At 42.5% G+C, this 22,388-nt stretch overlaps 2 protein-coding genes across 4 annotated transcripts in view; both read left to right on the top strand.

Moving 5' to 3' along the window:
- Positions 1–7,526, top strand: part of igf2r (insulin-like growth factor 2 receptor) — a 72,135-nt gene extending 64,609 nt beyond the window's left edge. The window contains exons 47-49 of the mRNA XM_079645327.1: positions 3–172; positions 1,065–1,346; positions 4,196–7,526. Coding sequence (XP_079501453.1) covers positions 3–172; positions 1,065–1,346; positions 4,196–4,354 — 611 coding nt within the window. The 3' untranslated portion in view covers positions 4,355–7,526. The remainder of the gene's footprint in view (positions 1–2; positions 173–1,064; positions 1,347–4,195) is intronic.
- A 745-nt stretch (positions 7,527–8,271) lies between these two features.
- On the top strand, positions 8,272–21,778 carry LOC307015606 (solute carrier family 22 member 2-like). Of its 3 annotated transcripts, none has more exons than XM_079644321.1 (12): positions 8,272–8,425; positions 10,038–12,758; positions 13,105–13,208; positions 13,454–13,608; positions 15,107–15,275; positions 17,799–17,913; positions 18,167–18,267; positions 18,587–18,801; positions 18,961–19,069; positions 19,807–19,919; positions 20,417–20,516; positions 21,213–21,778. In XM_079644321.1, exons 2-12 carry the CDS (start codon positions 12,366–12,368, stop codon positions 21,304–21,306), a joined length of 1,668 nt encoding a protein of 555 aa, XP_079500447.1. In that variant the 5' UTR covers positions 8,272–8,425; positions 10,038–12,365; the 3' UTR covers positions 21,307–21,778. The 3 variants fall into 3 exon arrangements, with proteins under 3 accessions (XP_079500447.1, XP_079500449.1, XP_079500448.1); XM_079644323.1 differs by having other exon boundaries at positions 8,277–8,425; positions 12,364–12,758; XM_079644322.1 differs by having other exon boundaries at positions 8,304–8,425; positions 10,041–12,758.
- Positions 21,779–22,388: the final 610 nt, after the last annotated feature.

Below are 22,388 nucleotides of genomic sequence, written 5' to 3'. Positions count from 1 at the left end.
AGGGAGAGGAGGTGAGACCAGGAGCATGGGGCGAACGGAGAGACATTTAAAGATGTTGGCAGAATCTTCACACACGTCTGTCTTGTTATTTCCTCCCAACAGAGAGCTGGTGATCCAGAAAGTGTCTGGCTGCTGCAGGAGAGCGAACCAAGTCTCCTATAAATATTCCAAGGTAGGTTGAACAAATTATTTATAACAATCTGAATTTGAAATGTTTATATCATATTCAATTGATATCTTTGTGAGTTTGCTGCATGGATGTATAATAAGAACTGGATACAGCGTGGGAGGCGGGGCCTCGTTCATTCCTATGAGAGTTGCTCATTGGCGCATGAAGACAAAATGGCCCAACTTTTGAGAGAGCGAAACGTCACGAAAGTATTCACATAATCATATAATCCGTTCTCATTGTGCATCCATGGGTAAAGGTAGAACTCATGTGGTACTGAACACGTCACATGAGCGGTCCCGTGGGTTTGATGCACGTTCATAATGCAGAGGGAAATAACTCTCAGAATAAGGTTATTAGCACATTTTACAACTTGAGGACCGAATGTTTTTAATAAGGGCTATACAAACGTTCATACTGGGAAGTTTATTTAGTTTAAAAAAAAATATCCAACGATTTAAAGACGTCTCTTTCTCAATGTTAGTCAATGGGAAAAAGTGTTTCCGGGCCCAGCGACTGATACGGAAGTGTAGTACCGCCGTTTGGCCACTACGAATATTTCCCTCAGAGTCCGGCGCACTTCCTGGGGGCTTGGTTTGCTGCTGCAAAAAAAGACACGACACACCATAAAAAATCTGTGATGGACATCCCTCTCTTTTTTCTGACATCTTATAGACTAAACAACTTATCAATTATTCTAGAAAGTAATTGTTGGATGGTTATTGGCCTTTGTTTTGAATTAAGACGGAACTTCTGTGAATTGACTTTATCTGTTTGATTGTGTTGCACTGTGGGAGGAGCCTGTGACCTAAGATGTTCATTGTCATAACTAGACTGTAGCTATGTACACATGACAATCAAAGCCTTGAATCTTGAACCAACTTGTAATCCTCAGGTGAACATTGATGAGGAAGTTGGAGAGGAGGAGATGGAGTGGCTGATGGAGGAGCTCGAAGGCCCTCCCTCTTCCTCCTCGTCTTCACAGCGGGGGAAGAGTAGCCACGGAAACGGCCACATCAAAACGAAGCCGGTGAACACGGACGGCCTGCGCTCGTTCTCCCTGGACGAGCAGGATGACGACGACAGCGAGGACGAGGTGCTGAGCGTCCCGGGGGTCCGGGTCAAATCCTCCGCTCTGTCCCGCCTCTCTGCAGCCAGTCGCAGCCCCTTCCTGCAGGTGAGGCACAACATCTGTCCAGGTGTTTCTACCTGCTGCTCGAGACCAGACAGAGGATATCTACCTGGAGCTCAGTCTCTCTAACGGATAAACGGCCGTGGCGTTCACAGCGGCCGCGGCCACTCTAGTGAACGGGTGTTATTCCGCGTTACGGCTCAGAGGCGTCCCAGAAGCGTCCCGGCGCTGGGTTCCGCTAACAATAGGCGGCTGGTCTATTTTCGACGCGACGCAAAGCTTTTCATAGCGCCGAGCAGGAAGTGGAACGTTCAGAGCATCCAGTCAATCCCCAAAATAAACTAATGTTGCAGACCCTATCCCTCCGTAGTCTTTCGAGTAGGAGGAGAATTGCCAGCGTTCTCCTCCGGTTTACAGCACTGTGTAAATTATATAGAATAATTCTGATGATGAATACATTTTTTTACCACTAAAAGACAGCAACACATCGTTGATTCATGTTGTTTATAACTGGACTATTACAATTGTTATTAACTTTGTCAGTACAAAGTAGCCTGTCCAGGAAATATGCCCAAATCCTCAAAAACTGCGAGCCGGCAGACAAGACGCTCCGCTTCTGAAACGCGCCTGGTGGGGTTTGACGCCGTAGGACAGTGACCACGAACTGGCGGCCCGCGGGCCACATCCGGCCCGCCAGACATTCTCATCCGGCCCGCACAACGGGGGTGACTGTGGCGTTGGCGGAGTGTTTTTTTTAAGACGTCTCGTGAGTAAGGTTAGGTACCGGAGTCCAACAGAGAGGCAGCAGCTGCGGGACAGTAGACTGCGTACTGCGAAACCTTCCCTGCCCTGAAGAAGAACTGATCCTTCGTTGTGAAGAGTCTGCCTTGTGCACTCCGCACCACAGCAGTAGCCCTGCTGCGACAGAGTCCAACAGAGAGGCAGGGGCTGCGGCGGGACAGTAGCCTAGAAGCAGGGTTGGGTTGTAACGGAATACATGTAACGGCGTTACGTAATCAGAATACAAAAATCAAGTAGGCTAACTGTATTCAGCTGGCGTTACATTTGAAAAACGAGTAATCTGATTACAGTTACTTTCGTAAACCTGAAGTGAATACATATTGGAATTATTGGTTGAAAGGTTTCCTCACAAAATGCAATATTCATTACCGGTAGAACTGTGTGCACACTGCACAGCGCTGCAGCATGTCTGTGAGCGAGAGAGAGATGCAGCGTGTCTGTGAGGCCCCGCCCCCGCACGCAGATGAGAGAGAGAGATCTCTTTTAAAATATATTGAAAGTTAGAAACGGAGATGGTTAGATAAAATGTGCAAGATAACGATGTAGCATTTATTTATTGTCGAAATGATGACATTTCATAACGGGATCAAATCAAAGTGAATGGCCTGCTGCTGCTGAATGCATGGGGCAAGTGACTGGAAAACGTTTTAAAAGTTATTACATCGTTTCAGATAATAAATAATAATGATAAATCATTCTATTTAGGGGCGCCTTTCAAAGCACCCAAGGACACTTTACAATTCATAACATATTCCAAGGAAAGGTTTTAAGACGGTACAAAGAATGCAGTCCGGGTGATGTTTTTTATGTGGGGTGCCGATGAGAGGGAGCTGTCCAGAATGACACCAAGATGTTGTGTTTGAGTTCTTGATAAGCCATTAAAACAGTAACATAAGTGTCTCCTGTGCACCAAAACATATCCATCTGTTATGGAAAAAGAAAGTATGCCAAAAGTATTCTAAAAGTAATCTGACACGTAACTGTAACTGTATTCTGATTACTTTCAGAGCATGTATTAAGTAACCATCCCAACCCTGCCTAGAAGTGATCCTTCGTTAGCGTGAAGAGTCTTATGCGGCCCGCAGTACCTGAGCATGCTCCACTAGCACCCTCCCCCCCCCCTTCTGGGCTATATAAAAATCGCTGGCCCGCGATAGTGTCTATTGGATACATTTTGGCCCTTGGACAAATGTAGTTGGTGATCCCTGCCGTAGGAGGTCAGAACAAAACGCGGCGCAGACGGACCCGGTGGAATCTAGGGGTCAGTTCCCTTTACTGAAGGGTGAAGAGTTATAGAGGGAATACGTGTTCGAAGCAAACTCTTTCGAACGCGTTAGTATATTGCGTCTGCTTTCTTTTTTAAATTGTTTTATTTGGGCTCACATTATATTAAAAGTGTTGCCGAAAAATGGCAAATTTAAATACCGAACAAAATTGGTAAAATAAAAAAAGTACATAGGGGTTGTTTGAAATGACAAATATCTACACATGTATCAAACGCCTGCTTTCTTTAACTTTTTCTTTATCATATCATTTCATTTTATTCTTAAATCGAGTAACTGTCACCTAACCAAATCTCCCCCTGGGACCAGAGGTCGCGTTAACCGAATATTTTCCGTCTATGACGTTCTTTTTTTTTTTTTACAATGACGGACAAATCTGAAAGCCGTCAGAACAAACTCCAACGTTTCCCCGCAGAGGGGCTCCGGTGTTATGCCGTGTTATGCATGCCCGACCAAAAGTAGATGATATAGTTTCCAAACCTACAGACAGGTCATTGAAATGTCTGAGTGCTTTACGCTGTGCGTGCCCCCCCGAGGTGCAGTGGGCATGCATAACACGGCGCTAACAGTTCACGAGCGAGTGTGCCCCCCCCCGTCAGAGTTGTGTACAGACCGACGGGTGATGATGTATATTGACGGAAATTGTACGATCCTGTCCGTCAAACAGTCTAGCGGAACCTCAGCCTGGGACACAAAAAAAGCTTCTGATTGGTGTGACCTTTCTCTGTGTTTACATTTCTATAACGTGTCTCTGTGCCACCTTCTGAAAGTGTTACTCACTAACCCCCTCTCCGATGTGTTTGACTCCAGGAGGAGAGCGACGAGGACCTGGTGGGCCTCCTGGAGGACGAGGACAGGAAGAGGAAGAGCAGCAAACCTCGCTCCTCAGGCTCTAACCACGGTAACAACACGGCAGCAAACAGGAAGCGGGACGAGGAAGACAGCGACGAAGACCTCCTCAGGGTGTGATGTCTCTCCCTGCTTCCCGCTCTCAACCAATCGGAACTCTTCTCTCTCAGTGAATGTCTCCATAACAGCAACAAAGACACACCAACAGCAAATTGAAAGCAGAAACCTTTCCTCTCTTTTGGGATTTCTTTTGTATTTGTTGGACTGCACCTCTTCTCGGCCTCAGACTCGATCTGCCGCTGTTCTTATTTATTGATAGCTGATTATTTAAAATGGTCGTTTTTTGACCCGCATCCTATTTTTTTTTTCTCTCACATTTCTGAAATAAAATAACTTCCCGTAGTTTAGTTACTTTGATCCAGCCACATTTATCCAATAGAAGACTTCAAATCAACCCCAGATGCACAGAAAGCATGAAACGAGGCACGTCGGTTAAAAAGCTGAAAATTAAATTATATTTTTCTTTTATTTCTTGAGTTTTTTAAATGAAGTCGTGCCATTGCTTTAGCACTTTATTGTAGCATTGATTAACTGATGATGTCTCATTGCAGGCGAGGAAAACATTTGGAGTTGATTTTTTGTTTGCAGGATTGTGAGTGATGACTGTGGTGAGATGTACGATTAGGTAGCTCGATACGGAAAGCGTATTTTAGGAGAAAGAAACAAGCTATCAAATAAAAACAAAGGGGGTCAGGGAAGGTGTCGGCTTGTTGTTTCTAAAGGGAATGGAGACACCCGTCTTTTCTTGCTGTTTACAGTTGCTATGATAGCTCTCGCGATGCCTTCCCGATGAATCGTTTCCGGCGAAAGATTGATAAAAGAAATTCTCGTTTTGATCAGAGACATTGTACATAGAGGATTATGTTCTATAATATGGACGTTTTGTTTGTTTGTTTGTTTTGTTTGTTGTCCTCACCGGTGAATTACTCACACATTTGTTTTTATGATTATTTAAGTGGGTGTCTGTCCTTTGTGGAAATAATAGAGATGGCCTTAGTGTGAATGGATGGTCGACGAGGACGGAGGTTGAAAGAAAAATATGAAATGTTTTTGGGTTTTTTTCAGTTTTCAATCCCCTTCCCTTCCCTTCCTCCAAAAAGCCATATTTCTACCCTCCGCCGCTGGCACTAATGTATTGAAGTTGGGAAGTTGTGTTTCCGCTTGCACGCTGTCGTACATTAAAGGCCCAGCTCTGGTGTTCAGGTCTCTGATTGTGGATGTCGCTGCGTTGAAAAGTCCGACTTTTTTTCTCTCGAAGCCAATTCTGTTGCGCCGGAATCAGCCCCTTCTTAGCCGAACGCATGAAGCATTAACGTGTGTAGAAAGTGAGCAGGTTACTTACATTTAACATATTGTATGCTTTATTATCTAACTAGTGTAAAGATGGGAGATCCTGGTAGAGTCAATGAAACTACAGTGTGCACACATTAACTGAGCAAGCCTACACAGTATACACACAGAGTATTTCTGCTCCTTTGGTCCCAGACAACGTTTTTTGTGTTTTTCGGTTATACAATTAGGAGTAATTAAAAAAATCCACAAAGAGCTGAACATCTGCACCAGTGTAGTTTCGGTCGCAACTAAAACTTATTTTCATTTTCCTTTATAAAAAATAGTGAAAAGTGGCCCGTTATAAATCCTCCAAGAGTCCAAGGTGATGTCTTCAAATGGGTTTGTCCAAGCAATATTTTGAAACTCTTAAGTAGTGATAATCTCTGGAACACTTTTCACTTTGTTTTTATCACAGACTTGATTATGTATAAGGTGATAAATGGAATAATTGATAATGAAAATAACCATTAGTTGCAGACCCAAGTATCGTCCATTTTATTATATCAGTAAATATGAAATGGGGTTTATTCTCACCTGGACAAACTGAAAGAATAACAACTCCAAAGTTTTTGTTGGTGAATGTTCAACCTTGGGAGAGCACAGATGATTTACCGAACATGTTTTGATAATATCTCTAGTTCAGATCTCTAGTTCAGATCTCTAGTTCAAATCTCTAGTTCAGATCTCTAGTTCAGATCTCTAGTTCAAATCTCTAGTTCAGATCTCTAGTCAAATCAATACTTTGTTCACGTTCTGATTGACAGAACGTGAACAAAGTATTGATTTGACATCACAAACATAATGAGCATTTCTCACATCAATTACATAATTACATGGGAATGACAGTACATTCACTTTTGTGTTTTTCAGTATTTAATCCACAGAGACTAGAGATATTATCAAAACATGTCGTGCAAACAAGGCTCACCTTTCAGGGTATTTCTAAAGCTTTTTACACACATTTTTCTAGGATACCATTTGTCCAAAACACACACAAAAAGGATAAAAAAAAGAAGCTTGCAATGGGAAACGATCAGTATTTTATATGGATGAGTTTGGGATGTCCCATAATAATTAACAAGAAGAGAAAAACGTTATGTCCGTCTCCTCATGCTCCGGGCGTTCAGTCACTTATTTTCCAGAAGTAAAATATCCAGAAAGATTTGAAGCACATTTTGTACTAAATTCTCAATTATCATGTCACCTGTCGACCACATCATTAAGACAAGTGTTAGAAAGAGTTTAAGACAAATGAATGGAGGTTTAGTGCAGAGTTCATAGGTCACGTTTCCAAAGAACTAGTGATATTATAACTGTCCACAATCCATGTCTATCAATTAAAACCACTCCTCAGTCCAACATCCACTCCGCGTGTAAACCTCAGTTGTTCTCCTGAAAGGGTTTGACTTCCTGATTTGAACTACATCTACCTGTGTTTGGCACTTTGAACTCAGCTCATATCTCACGAGTGAAAGTCGTAGCACTCCTTGTTACGGAGAAGAAGGATGAAACCGTTTTTAATATGTGAAGTCTTCTTATTTTCCATCGTTGCATCAAGTCTGTTTTGCTGTATTTAGCAACCAAAGTTAGCGTGGCTCGTCTGCATGGTACTCTGCGAAGAAGTGAACGGACATTTCTTGTGCTTTTTTTTGTCTGCACTCGAGCAGAGAGATGGGAAAGTCATTAAAATACAGACAAATGATCTTGGAGGGTATAGTGACTTTAAAAAAAAAAAGCACAAGAAGTTTTCTCTGATGATTGGGTACTATGGGAGATCATTATTCAGTTGGTGTACGTTATGTTGTCTATGTTTTTCAGCTGTTTTTCCTGTTTTCCTATTTAAAAACAACATTGATGTAAAAAGTATTGCATTATTTGAATAAATACGATCTGCTGTTTATCACTGCTGTGGTCTGATAACATGCCTCATGATATAACTTAGAAACACACACTCCACAGAATCTGGACTTGGACTTGTATTGAATTTGTAGAGATAAAGTTAATACTAATAATTGTAATATTCCAGTTATAAACGACATTAATTAATTAAGATGTGTTGCTGTCTTTTAGTGGTAAAAAAATGTATTCATCATCCTCATTATTCTATATAATTTACACAGTGCCTGTAAACCGGAGGAGAACGCTGGCATTTCTCCTCCTACTTGAAAGACTACGGAGGGCTAGGGTCTGCAACATTAGAGTCTTAAAGGACTTGACCGTTGACCCTGATTCAAAAGGCACACAACGTGGCCTGGACTCCCCTCAAAGGTATCATGACTTGTCTGGGTACACTCATTGGTTTGCACCAGAGCCCAGAGAGATAATAGGCTCTGGTTTGGACCTATGGTTTGGACATACAGTAGGGCCGGCCCTTTGCATAGGCAGTATAGACGAATGCTAAGGGCACATCCATGCATGGGGGCATGCATGGGGGGAGCCGAACATTGTGACGAAGAAAAACAAAAATTCACACTATTAATGATATCTAATAACAAAACTATTTCCCAATTTGGAATCATTAAAGTAGATCTTATTATCTTATCTTAACAGAACTACGCCTACATTGCGTACAGCGCCAATAAGCTATGGGGCTCCCCCCCCCCCCGCCCAGCCAGGTCAGTTGAAGTGCCCCGGGGGGCAGGGGGGATATTTCTGGACTGACACTTGACCTGCGGTGACTCGGGGGGAAAAGACGCTAACTAGCTGATCATAATTAGCCAACACCATGTCGAAACTAACCAAGCTATCTGGTGCGCAGGGAAGAGAAGAACATAAAAGAGGAGGAGAAACGGGACAAAGGTACAGTAACTTTAATGTGAGGATGACTCAGATCCAATTGAATTGATGGAACAGAATATTAACTTGCTAGCTTACTTTTAGACGACAGCTTCTCAAAAAATTACGATATCATAGAACGTCTGTCATTTAATTAAAAACATGCATAAAGTGAAATATTTCAAGCCTTTTTTGTTTGAATTGTGATGATTACAGCTTACAGATCATGAAAATCACTAATCCTGTTTCTCAAAAATAGTATAATATTAGATAAGACCAATAAAAACAGGATTTATAAAACAGATATTTCGACCTTCTGAAAAGTTTGTTCATTTGTTTACTCAATACTCGGGGCTCCATTTGCAGAGAAACAATCCCTGATGACTTGAGACTAGATTTTTACAAGACAGGAAAGGAGTTGTTTCAAAGGATGAGTGACATGGACAAGTCTGGTAACATTTATGAGATTTGACTTGATCTGGACATAGGGTTAGGGTCACAATTAGGGAAATACCAGGTGGCTGCACATCACCAAATAGTCAGAATAAGAGTAACCCAATAAAATAAAGTGTATTAGTTCTAAATGGCAAGCCTCTAAAACATAGGTGCAAATATCAATCAATCAATCAATGTTTATTTATACAGCCCAATATCACAAATGTTACATTTGTCTCAGTGGTCTTCACAGTTTGTACAGAATATCAGTATGACAACACGACACCCTCTGTCCTTAGACCCTTCCGGAGAAAACCCACAGTTTAAAGGGGAACATGGGAGAAACCTCAGGGAGAGCAACAGAGGAGGGATCCCTCTCCCAGGACGGACAGACGTGCAATAGATGCCGTGTGTAATAGTACAGGTTTTATTGAAACTGAAACCTTAAAGGTGGGGTAGGTAATTTTGGAGAAACCAGCTCGAGTGCGCTAGAATTTGAAAATACACAACCGGAACAAATCTGCCACTTCCTCCCAGAGCCCCTCCTCCAACACACACAAACGCTCACATGACCAATGAGGGCACGAGATAAGTTTGTGCACAGATGGAAGGCTGACAGGCAGGTAGGCCATCCAGTTACTTTAGCCGGGCCGGCTCAGATGATTGGTCGTGCTTTTTACAGTGCCACGGCTTCCACAGATACATTTTTTTATGGATTTTTTGTCGAAGCACTTCAGATATTCATTGCTATCGGGATGTTAAGAGCATTCCATGGAATATAACAATAAGTGTTTCTCGAGCCGGTTTCTCAAACTTACCTACCCCACCTTTAACTCAAAGTACAGTATACAAATCATCAAATAATTCTGTGAGCGGTCAAGTATATAGATACTAGAAACGTTAGGGGACACATGTTGACATTGTGCACAGCAGGTGCAGAGCTCCGTAGAGGGAAGGCCAACAGAGAGGCCTGGAACTTTCCACTCTCTCCGCACTTTGCATCTTTGCAATACAAGACTGTATAACTCCATACCAGGCTGGCACACCATGTCGCTGTCTGGAACATCGCTCTGTTGAAATCAACAAACATGTTGTTGAAATGCATAATCTGTTGGAAGCAGATTTTCCGAGGCTGCATCTGCTGCTGATGCAACAAGTTTGTGCACATAAGTCCATTTTCCTTTTTCTTTTTTCCATATAGCAGAAGCACAAATTCTCTTGCGACTGGCAAAGACTCTTCCAAGCTGGCAGAGAGTCCAACATGGGCCAGATCGTTGAGGGGGAGGAGGTGAAGAGCATCTGCACAGCAGGAGTCAGCAGTTTGACATCAATGTACAGTGATCAGGAGGAGGCAGTCACAAGGATGGTGCTCCATGCCATACATCTTGCAGTCATATTCCCGCATCATTGTGAGGTCTGATGACACAGGTGTGGAAGTACTGCTCATATATTATGCAAGCAAATACATGTTTGGTTCATCTCTAGTGTACATGCATGCAGGTCATGGAATGAGAGAGAGATCTGTCCCCATCAACACCACATGTGAGAAAATTGGAAACCACATGTCTAACTGTCTCCCAGCATGTCGTGCACTCACTGGCTGTGGCTCAACAAGTGGTTTGTACCGAATAGGAAAGACAATCAACATCAGCAGGTCGTTTGTGACCCTGACCAGAGATGTTTCAGTGCTGTGGGCGGAACGGAAACCGGACTGGAATTTCTCAAAGAGGCCGTTTAGGTGGAGATGGTCCTGAAGCTGGGCGGCAACTACATGTCTAACTGTCTCCCAGCATGTCGTGCACTCACTGGCGGTGGCACAACAAGTAGTTTGTACAGAATAGGAAAGACAACAGCATTCACCAAACTCAAGACCCATCTCAGCGAGCCCAAAGGTCTGGCCCATTTTGGACTCTCTGCCAGCTTGGAAGAGTCTTTGCCAGTCGCAAGAGAATTTGTGCTTCTGCTATATGGAAAAAAGAAAAAGGAAATTGGACTGATGTGCACAAAGTTGTTGCATCAACAACAGATGCTGCCTCGGAAAATCTGCCGCCAACAGAGGATGCATTTCAACAACATGTACAAAGCGCAATGTTTCAGACAGCGACATGGTGTCCCAGCCCGAACCCAAACCCTTGCTATGGAGTTATACAGTCTTGTATTGCCAAGATGCAAAGTATGGAGAGAGTGGAAAGTTCCAGGCCTCTCTGTTGGCCTTCCCTCTACGGAGTGTGTCCCCTAACGTTTCTAATATTTATATACTTGACCTCTCACCGAATTATTTATATATACTGTACTTTGAGTTAAGTTTCCAGTTTCAATACAACCTGTACTATTTACACCTATGTTTTAGAGGCTTGCAATTTAGAACTAATACACTTGATTTGATTGGGTTACTCTTATTCTGACTATTCGGAATGTGACTGTCTCAGAGAAGAGGTAGGCCTATGTCTAAAGAAATCTTATTTGCAATAGAACTGTACCAGATATTTCCATACAACTACTGGTTAGTGTTCGACAGCACCCAAGACAATTCAGTAATGGTATATTTTTTTTTAGGGATTTCTGTTTTTTTTATAAATGAGAGAAAAGTGATTGAGTCCTATGTTCCTATCACCAAAAAGTACAATTTTCGTCTAAACTAAAGCTAAGTTTACAGGACTATAACTCAGTATTTATTTCGTTAAATAATTGTCTGACTACTTGGTGATGTAGGACAGCCACCTGGTTCATACCTCAGCAAATCTGTAGAGGAAAAGAGAGGTCATTCTCAAGTTATGGGCTTTTTTGTCACCTTTCCCACATTCGGCCTGGTCTAATTTGGTTCTTTTTCAGGGGTAGTTCTAAAGAACAACCAAGAGTCCAAATCAAATCAAAAATAAGTTAAAACATGTCAATACAAGTCCAACTTAGTTTCATTCAACATGTCCAGACCGAGTCTTATCAAGATGACTTCAAGTCAAATCTCAAAAACTAAAGCCTGCTTTGAGGACTTGCTGCTAGACTATTAGATGTGTTTGAATGACATGAACGTTTTCCAATATATGAACTTTTTAAATAAACGTCCAAGTATGTAAAACAAGCAGCCTTTCCTCAGACCCCCCCCCCCCACCCCCCCCCCCCCCTAAGTGCACAGGGACATGAACTCGATCCTCTTCCCCAGCAGACACATCTTTGAATGTTCACTGATTAACAGTATCACTAACTTGCTGCACACGAGACGCAAAGCCCAGCGGTCCAGGGAGGCCCGTGTTGGTGCATTTACTGTATATGTCTGACTCCTGTGTTACACATTAAAATGACACGCTTGTTCTGACGTCTTAGAAAGCTGATAGTTTTAATGTTCCACCTTTTTCACCGTAAGCAACAACGTCTTTCTGAGGACCTTTGCTCCTTCTTTCCCTGTTTAAAAACCCAAAGCAGAGACATGTCAGCGGTACCTCAGAAGAGAGATGCTCAGAGCTCACTATCAAGGCTGCACACACTGTCTTTTCAATTACTTTGAGCTGTTTTTAAAGAGCTTTCTTTAGCCATGACCACTTTTGATGACATCTTGGAGGAAGCGGGGACGTTTGGCCGCTGTCAGAAGCGGATCTTCGCCCTGTTTTGCTTGGTGTCCATGCCCTGGGCCGGGGTCTACGTGGGCATCGTCTTCCAGGGATTCACCCCGGATCACTGGTGCAGAGACCCCGCGGTGGTGGAGAGGAGGCAGACGTGTGGATGGAGCCTGACGGAGGCTCGCAGGCTGACGGTGCCTCAGGGGAACAGATCTGAGAGCAGCTGTGAGCGGTACGAGGTGGACTGGAACTCCACGGCTCTCAGCTGTGATTCAGAGGAGCTGGACCTCAGCAGAATCCCAACAACGACTGCCTGCAAGGACGGCTGGGAGTACGACTACGAGGGGAGACAGTCCTTTGTTACTGAGGTTAGTAACAAAGGAAGAAACAATGCTAATATAATTGTCTTCTTACAACCCACTGTTTCCCAAGTTGTGTCGTGCATGTTTGGTGCAGAAATATACATTTATTTAAAAGGAATATATGAGATTTAACAAAAATAGCCACCAGCATGAGAATTTTTTTAAAGAGAGAAATCCTTTCATGACTAATGTGTGTGTGTGTGTGTGTGTGTGTTTGTGTGTGTGTGTGTGTGTGTGTGTGTGTGTGTGTGTGTGTGTGTGTGTGTGTGTGTGTGTGTGTGTGTGTGTGTGTGTGTGTGTGTGTGTGTGTGTGTGTGTGTGTGTGTGTGTGTGTGTGTGTGTGTGTGTGTAGTTTGACCTGGTGTGTGCAGATGGATGGTTGGTGGATATGTACCAGGCTTCGCTCAACGTGGGCTTCCTGGTGGGGAGCATCGCCATCGGCTACCTGGCCGACAGGTGAGCTTAATATTAGTTCCAATCTGTTTTTGACAGAAAATAAAAATAAAATATCAGAAAAATGATTAGTAAAGTATCTGACGTGCAATTCCAATGCATTGCAGAATCAAAGCAAAATGCTAAAGAGGAAAACAGGTGATCTTTTACACGAGTGTGGAAAAAGCTATCTACTCATACATCGCTGCTTCATAAACCTGTTTTCTAAAGCATTCTTTCTGTCTCTCGTTTCTCCATTACTTCCTCAGGTTCGGCAGGAAGATCAGCTTCCTGATGTCCAACGTGCTGAACGCGGTCGCGGGGATCATGGTGGCCATGGCTCCGAACTACGTGGCGTTACTGGTCTTCAGGACGCTGTACGGCTTCGGAGTGAAAGGAGGCTGGGTGGCCGGATACGTGCTGAGTAAGAGCGAACTTTGACCCCACAGCTGGGATTTACAGACTACAAACACCAGTGTCGTGGCGTCCTTCCTTGTTTTTCTATCAAGCCACTAGACGCCTTAAACAGATATTTTTTACTCGTTTTCTTTCCTTTATATTACTTACAGTTGAAGAGTTGCTTGGACTCCGACGGTTTGGATTAGGAATAGGAATTTGAAATCAAATGTATATTTGAATATTCGACCCCAAAAAAAACGGTTAACCGATTAACCGAAATGTATATATCCTAGAATTTTTTTTTTTAAATGTGGGTAATGTTTTTGCAAAAAAAAAAAAATTATTTGGAAAAGTAAATAAAAACATCAAATAAGTATAAAAACCAAATCGAATGTTTCAAATGTGTTGAACTGGTGATCACAGTTTGAACAGTTGACAGCTATAGGCCTACAGCTTTCATGCTTAAAACATAACTTGGTTTTTAAATGAAAGAGGGATCACACACGAACAACATAACGGGTTAGGGTAACGTAACCCGTGACAACAGAGATCAACAACCTGTAACAGGGCTATGCTCAGAATGCAGCTATTCAATACTCATTCTTCTTTAAGAATATGAGCATGTCTACTCAGGGGAGAGGCGGGTGTGGAGGCGACTCACAATCAGGCCAGCTGTAGAGAAGAACCTCTCAGCTGGAATGTGAGAATAAGATGAGGTTTGAGTCTGCGTGATCTGCGTGTAGGGAGGGGCAGCAGCCATAGCATTAGCTAGAACTAGCTAGATCTGATGGATTTGGACATAAACGCGAGTGAAGTATAACCGGACGCGAGAGAGAGAGATCAGCAGCTCTGCCCGCTGTGAGGGACCGGTGAGCGGAGCAACACACACCTTTAGACCTAACACACTTAGCTATGGCACTGTCGTATACATGGAATTATTCCATTGGATCATATGTAATGAACTTAGGCACCCCTCCCAAAAAAATAAATAAGAATTATACAAATATTCATAACTCATATTCTCATTTTCGAATACCTGAATAATTTTGAATATTCCATGAATCGTTCCCATCCCTAGTTTGGATGATATTATACGATAAATAACAAACTTTTACACGTGCAACAAAGAAAAGAGGCCTTCAGAATAGTCAAAACAAAGAGGCAAAACTCAAATAAAATAACAACTTACTGTAGGTATTCTTTCTGTCTTGATAAGGCTTATAATATAACTCGATAACTTAAAGGGTAATTGAACGTCCGTCACTTTAGAGGAGGCGCCGTGGGAATTGTAGTCTTTTATAGTGTTAGTAAAGTATCTAATATTCCGTAAAAGAGCAGACACATTTGTATTTACTTTGTACGTACACCAAAGCATTGCAGAATCAAAGCAAAATGCTCAAGAGGAAAACAGGTTGACTACAGACGTCACAATTAGTTGGCCTTTCTTATAAAAACAAAATGCTGGCTCTAACAACCAGCTTTATTATTATTATCAAAACACGTTGTTATTGTTATCCTCTCAGTCACGGAGCTGGTGGGGGTGGAGTACAGACGCACCGTGGGGGTCCTGTACCAGATGTTCTTCAGCGTCGGCATCCTCATCCTCCCTCTGCTCGCATACTTCATCTCTGACTGGCGCTGGCTGCAGGTCGCCATCACCGCCCCTTACTTCATCTTCCTCTCATACTACTGGTGAGAAAACTCAATGTAATGCTTTAAACATGGAGGGGACCGGTTCTCAGTTTCATCCCACAGGCCGTCAGACTGTTAAACACCTGAACTTTAGAAAGAACATCCATAGCATTCATCTGTTTGCAACACGTTATTTATCTAATACATCATATTCCATTGACTTGTAGCCTATAGGCTATAGACGCTCCTTGCACTATTTGATCTGTTTCATTGTGTTGCACTGTTGGAGGAGCCTGGGACATAAGATTTTCATTTTCATAACCACAGTGTTAATTTCGTCAACAAAAACTATGACGAAAAATGTTCGTCAACGACCTTTTTTACATGACGAGACGATGACGAGCTAAAAATATATTCTTGATAACGAAAACCATGACGAAATGTATATTTAGTTTTTGTTGACGAGACGAGACTAAGGTGTTAATGGTGGACTATCATATTTTCCCCCAAGTGTCCGTCTTGTCGGTCAAAATGCATCTTACGCTTCTAACTTGAAATATCATTATTTCTGCTCTCTTCACTCCAGAAGAGCGATCTCCCTGTGTCTCTCTGTGTGCGGGGGGCGGGGCCTAACTCTCTCCCTGTGTCTCTCTGTGTGCAGGGGGCGGGGCCTAACTCTCTCCCTGTGTCTCTCTGTGTGCGGGGGGCGGGGCCTAACTCTCTCCCTGTGTCTCTCTGTGTGCGGGGGGCGGGGGCCTAACTCTCTCCCTGTGTCTCTCTGTGTGCGGGGGGCGGGGCCTAACTATCTCCCTCTCTCTCTCTGTGTGCGGGGGGGCGGGGCCTAACTCTCTCCCTGTGTCTCTCTGTGTGCGGGGGGCGGGGCCTAACTCTCTCCCTGTGTCTCTCTGTGTGCGGGGGGCGGGGCCTAACTCTCTCCCTGTGTCTCTCTGTGTGCGGGGGGCGGGGCCTAACTCTCTCCCTCTCTCTCTCTGTGTGTGTGGGGTCGGGGCCTAACTCTCTCCCTGTGTCTCTCTGTGTGCGGGGGGCGGGGCCTAACTATCTCCCTCTCTCTCTCTGTGTGTGTGGGGTCGGGGCCTAACTCTCTCCCTGTGTCTCTCTGTGTGCGGGGGGCGGGGCCTAACTCTCTCCCTGTGTCTCTCTGTGTGCGGGGGGCGTGGCCTAACTCTCTCCCTCCCTCTCTCTGTGTGTGGGGGGCGGGGCCTAACTATCTCCCTGTGTCTCTCTGTGTGCGGGGGGCGGGGCCTAACTCTCTCCCTCTCTCTCTCTGTGTGTGGGGGGCGGGGCCTAACTCTCCCTTTCTCTCTCTGTGTGCGGGGGGCGGGGCCTAACTCTCTCCCCCTCTCTCTCTGTGTGTGGGGGGCGGGGCCTAACTCTCTCCCTCTCTCTCTCTGTGTGTGGGGGGCGGGGCCTAACTCTCTCCCTCTCTCTCTCTGTGTGTGAGGGGCGGGGCCTAACTCTCCCTCTCTCTCTCTGTGCGTGGGGGGCGGGGCCTAACAGACACGCTGCAGCGGCGTGCACACAGATTTTAAAGAGTAGTAGTACCGTTAAAAACCTTAACGATACCCATCCCTAGATATATTACACAAGTAAAGTGTTAAGAGAGTGAAATGTTGCTTTACGAATTTCAACACTTGATGCTGTCACATTGATTCCAATTTCAGATTCCTGTATTTGAATTGGTTTGAAGAGAGAAAACATTCTGACTAAAAGTTGACTAAAATGTAATTTTTCATCGACTAAAACTGGATTAAAAAGTTTTGCGTTTTCGTCGATTAAAACTATGAAGGATAAAAAGGACTACAATGTGACTTAATCTAATAACCATTTTCATCTAAAGACTAAGACTAAATCAAAAATAGCTGCCAAAATGAGCACTGCATATCTACACTGTAGCTATGGTCACATGACAATAAAAGCCTTGAATCTCGTATTTTGAGAAGATGATAAATAGACATTTTTTAAATAGCTTTAAAATGACCTGAATACATGGAAATGACTCTAATGGTAGAGCTATGGTCACTTTTCCATTATGAATCATCTCCATCACAAAGCATACGTAACAAAATAAAAACATCTAGATACATAGATTAACTACATAACAGATGACAAATCCGAAAAGAAATAATAGTAATAATAATATTACAAATACAAGAATGGATACTTTATTAATACTCAGGTATACATTCATTCCCCAATTCATTTCTATTGAAGCCCAAATGAATTGAAACATGTAAGCCGCTTTAAAACGATGTTACGTCGACTTACAACCAGACTATAGAACTATACATGGACTCATTTAGCATCTAACACTCATCATGTCCAATAGCAGGGTTCATAGAAAGGCTTTGTTTTGACCTTTGAAGCTTACTTAGCTCAGAGATTCATTCTTGCAGCTTCAACACTTTTAGTGTTCTGCTCTTGGTGTACATAATTCATTGGTATGATGGTTTTTTCCTAAGTTTGATGTCCCATTGGACCTTGCAGTATGTTAAAACCTTGTGTGTTTACAGGCAACAATACAAACGTTGTTGTGTTTGCTTGATGAGAGTTTTGAATCTGCAGGTTTATCCCAGAGTCTCCCCGATGGCTTCTCTCTCAGAAACAGAATGCCAAAGCTGTGAAGATCACGCAGGCCATGGCCAAAGAGAACAAGAAGACGCTGTCCAAGAACATCGAGGTACAGCTGGGATTTTACAAAACAAACAAAATGCATCTGGTAAAATATAGTTTAGAAAAACACTTTTTTTCAAACTGTATTTCCTGCTTTTAACAACGCTTCCTTACATTTTTCAAAAGCGAGCACAATATTGAATGTTGCACACGCCCATCCTCTGCATTGCGGAATCAGCGCTTTGTTTATATGAATTGTTAAGTATTTGAAATGGTGCATCATCCTAACATGCTGTATATTGTAATGTCCACTTCTGCAGACTCTGACGGATGATAACGCAGAATCCCGCACCGCCTCCTTCATGGACCTGATCAGAACTCCAAAAATGAGAAAACACACTCTCATCCTCAGCTTCAACTGGTGAGTAAGAATGTGATTGTAGCTACAAATTACAATGTTTATGTTTCATGACCTTTTCACTGAGATTAGAGTAGATGACTACAACTCCCAGGGTGCCTTTCAGTCTGACACAAATTACAACGAGTACTTTTCCCCTTTTTTTCCCCTTATCACCTGAATCTCCTCCTAGAGCACCATCGTGTTCTTTGTAACCAAATGTCTCTCGGAGGGGTGTGGGGAGGGGCTCCTTATTTTCATCTAAAGTAACAGTTTCAGGGTTATCTCATTTTGAACAGAAGTTCGTAAAAAAACAAACAGAAATGTTCCCTGTCTCCCGCAGGTTCACCAGTGCTGTGGTGTACCAGGGTCTGATCATGAGGCTGGGGATTCTGGGAGGAAACGTCTACATCGACTTCCTGATCTCCGGCCTGGTGGAGTTCCCCGCTGCCTTCCTCATCCTCTTCACCATCGAACGCATCGGCAGACGCATCCCCTTCGCCTCCGCCAACATCGTGGCTGGAGCCGCTTGTTTGATCACCGCCATGATCCCTGACAGTGAGCCAATCAGAAGTCCTCAGAGTATCATTTCCTGGTTCCCTGAAAACCTTCCTTTGACTGTTTCTTTCTCTGTTTCTCTCTCTGTTTCTCTCTCTCTCTCTCTCTCTCTCTCTCTCTCTCTCTCTCTCTCTCTCTCTCTCTCTCTCTTGCTTGCAGGTATGTTCTGGTTCAAGACGGTGGTGGCCTGCATCGGTCGGCTGGGGATCACCATGGCCTTTGAGATGGTGGTGTTTGTGAACACTGAGCTCTACCCAACGTTTGTCAGGTAAATATAGAAACTGTCCACACTCTGAAAGTCTAAATTGTTGTTTGGGAGGGATGGGTTAGGGTTAGGGTTAACCAATACAAAAGACATTTCCAAAAATGTCTTTTGTATTGGTTTATTGGATAGGGACAGTACAAAGTATAGGATTTAAAAATGCTAATTTAAATCAGTAGTCACTGAATACACAAGTAAAAAAGACAAAATGCATTTGATTACATCAAGTTCAAAGTCATCACAGTTCAGGTTTGCCATTATTTAAGATCCTGAAAGTGAACTTTCCTTTTTGGAACAGGGATTAACCTTTTCAATATCTCCTTCCCTTTACTTACAACACAGTTTGTCTAAATGTTGTTGTGGTGAAAGTATGTTAGCATGTTAGCCTGCTTAAGATCCATGCTCAAAGTTAGCAAGGTCAAATGCGTTATGTTACACGCTAATCCTCAGACTTCGCTGCTTTACAGCCATATTAAGTACCTGAATATTTGATCTTGCTCAGTGAGTGTGAAATTCTCCCTAAATTCAACAGATTATCTTTCATTTAGCTAACACTATGCATTTTCCACTGTTGACAGCCTCAGGTAAATGAATTTGGAGCATACACCACATATTTGCACAGGTTTAGTGGAGACAAAAGCTGTGAATTCCCCCCTCAGTGTTTTAAAAATAGACCCACTGTATGTGCATATTATCTCTAACTGAACCAAACCCAATGATCTGGTTGTCTCTTCTGTCTCTAGGAACTTTGGAGTGTCTGTTTGCTCGACTCTGTGTGACGTCGGAGGCATCGTGGCTCCCTTCCTGCTCTACAGGCTGGCCGTCATCTGGCTGGAGCTGCCTCTCATCATCTTCGGTGGGTTTTATATTAATATGAGCGATTAAAAAACGAATAAAAGTGATAAAAACTATGACACTTGGTTAGAAAAATCTCCCTCGTCACCGGCTTGAGCTTCAATCTCAGGATCCATGTATCTGTGATCCTCTCCAGAATGGAAGTAGTCATCACATACAGAGCATCAACTAGTTCCTGAACAGTGTCCTTCACATACTGATATCCAAGAGAGGGAGTTCCACAGTCACAAGATGGAGGAATAGAAAGCAGTATTCAATGTTTACTTCAGATTAGCTCCACGTCAGAAATGAGCATGCTTGTCATATGTCTCTCTCCATAGAGGCTGAATCATCATGTTAATCACATAGCTATCATATGCCTCAAACAGTCCTGATGCTCTTCTAGGTAATCACACATCCTGTCATGTTCACAGCTACAGTTGATACCTTTGATTTCATGTTACTCTCATGTTGGAAGAGGACATTCAGAACACTTATTATCTTGTCTGTGTTGTGCAGGGTCTCTGGCCTTCATGGCAGGGGGTCTGGTTTTGCTGCTTCCTGAGACCAGAGGCATGCCGCTGCCCGACACCATCGACGACATCGAGCACCCAGAGAGGTGAGAATCCAGCCGTTTATTTAATATATCTTTATTCAACACATTTTGGCGTAATCCATTGTGTGAATAAATAAGTCTGAAAGGCTTTGTATCTGTGTGTATGTATATTTAAGTATTCTGGATCCAGTTTCTTACCTATTGTTGAAAATGGTGTTTTCACAATAACATGCATTCGTTCAGGGGCTGCAACAAAGGCTAAATGTTTGTTATGGATACATTTTGGAGGTTTTATTCTCAATTAAAAGTGTTATTTATGTCATAAAATAGTGAAAAAAAATTGTTATGATTCTGCATACGTCTTAAATTGTCCTGTTGATCCGGACCAACCAGAAACCTTTTTTTTTTTATTTTGTCTAAATAACAGTAAATGTATAACAAAAACGACAACATTAACACATACAAGTGAATGAGCATGATATCCTGTGAACAATGCAATATTAAACGATAATGCAACATTAAATGTTATTGAAATAAATTGTTATAAGGCAAAAATCAGGCTCATTTATAAAACAATTTCAGCCACAGGTGAACAGAACTCACTATTTGTTGTGTGTGTGTGTGTGTGTGTGTGTGTGTGTGTGTGTGTGTGTGTGTGTGTGTGTGTGTGTGTGTGTGTGTGTGTGTGTGTGTGTGTGTGTGTGTGTGTGTGTGTGTGTGTGTGTGTGTGTGTGTGTGTGTGTGTGTGTGTGTGTTCAGGAGGATGGAGAAAGTTGCCCTGAGGGACCAGCAGCGGGCCAACCTGCTACCCACTGAAAACATATCCAACAACAAAGAAACAGCTATAGTTTAACTGTGACTGACAGAAGTATTTTTTTTTTTTATACTCTTAGATTTTTGGATTTCACTGTGCTGTGTCAAAGTTTCCTCTGAATATTGTCACACACAAACGATTTAAGCCTCAGGGACGTGTGACATTGGGTTGAAGTGTGTGAAGAGAGACGTTAATCATGTTATTATTATTATTATCATTATTATTATTATTATTAGGGGCGACTGTGGTTTAGTGTGATGATCACAGGTTCAATCAACATGTTGTTGTGTCCTTGAGCAAGGCACTTCACCCTAAAAGCTCCTGTGGGTATTGTCCACAGTATTGATGTATTACATGTCTAATATATGTCATGTAAAGTGCTTTCAGCAAAAATGCTGTAATTAATACCATGAATTATTATTTTTATTACATTATCAAAGAGCTTTCTATGAACATAACATGAGTGGAAAGTGTTTATAAAAACATGTATTAAACATTTTCCCTGACCTCACATTGAGCATTTTGGTTTTCAGTTTCTATCTTCTGCTGCATCAAGTAACATCAGACATGTATCTTTTTGGTTGGTTTAGTCACTTAGTTTGTTGGTTAGTTAGTAAGTTAGTTATTTGATTAGTTGGTTAGTTTGTAGTTTTTAAGTGAGTTAGGTAATAAGTTAGTAATAGTAGTCAACTTGTTAGACAGTTAATTAATCAGTTAGCTAGTTAGTTGGTTACTAAGTTGACTAGTTAATTAGTTTGTCAGTTAGCTAGCCAATCAGTGAGTCAGTTCGTTTGTTGGTTAGTCAGTTAGCTAGCTAGCCAATCAGTCAGTTAGTTTGTCAGTTAGTTAATACGTTTGTCAGTTATTAAGTTAGTTAGCTAGTCAGTTAGTCAGAAAGTCATTTAGTTAGTTAATTTGTCAGTTTGTCAGTTATTAAGTTAGTCAGTTAGTTAGCTAGTCAGTTAGTCAGAAAGTCATTTAGTTAGTTAGTTTGTCAGTTAGCTAGTTAGTCAGTAAATCAGTTAGTCAGTAGATCATTTAGTAAGCTAGTTAGTCAGTTAGTTAGTTATTTTGTCAGTTAGTCAGTCAGTAAGTCATTTAGTAAGCTAGTTAGTCAGTAA

The sequence above is a fragment of the Notothenia rossii genome (genome assembly GCF_949606895.1).
Source record: "Notothenia rossii genome assembly, chromosome: 8".
Lineage (NCBI taxonomy): Eukaryota > Metazoa > Chordata > Actinopteri > Perciformes > Nototheniidae > Notothenia > Notothenia rossii.
Note: the sequence above shows the minus strand (reverse complement) of the source record. Positions and strands in the feature narration are given on the sequence as shown.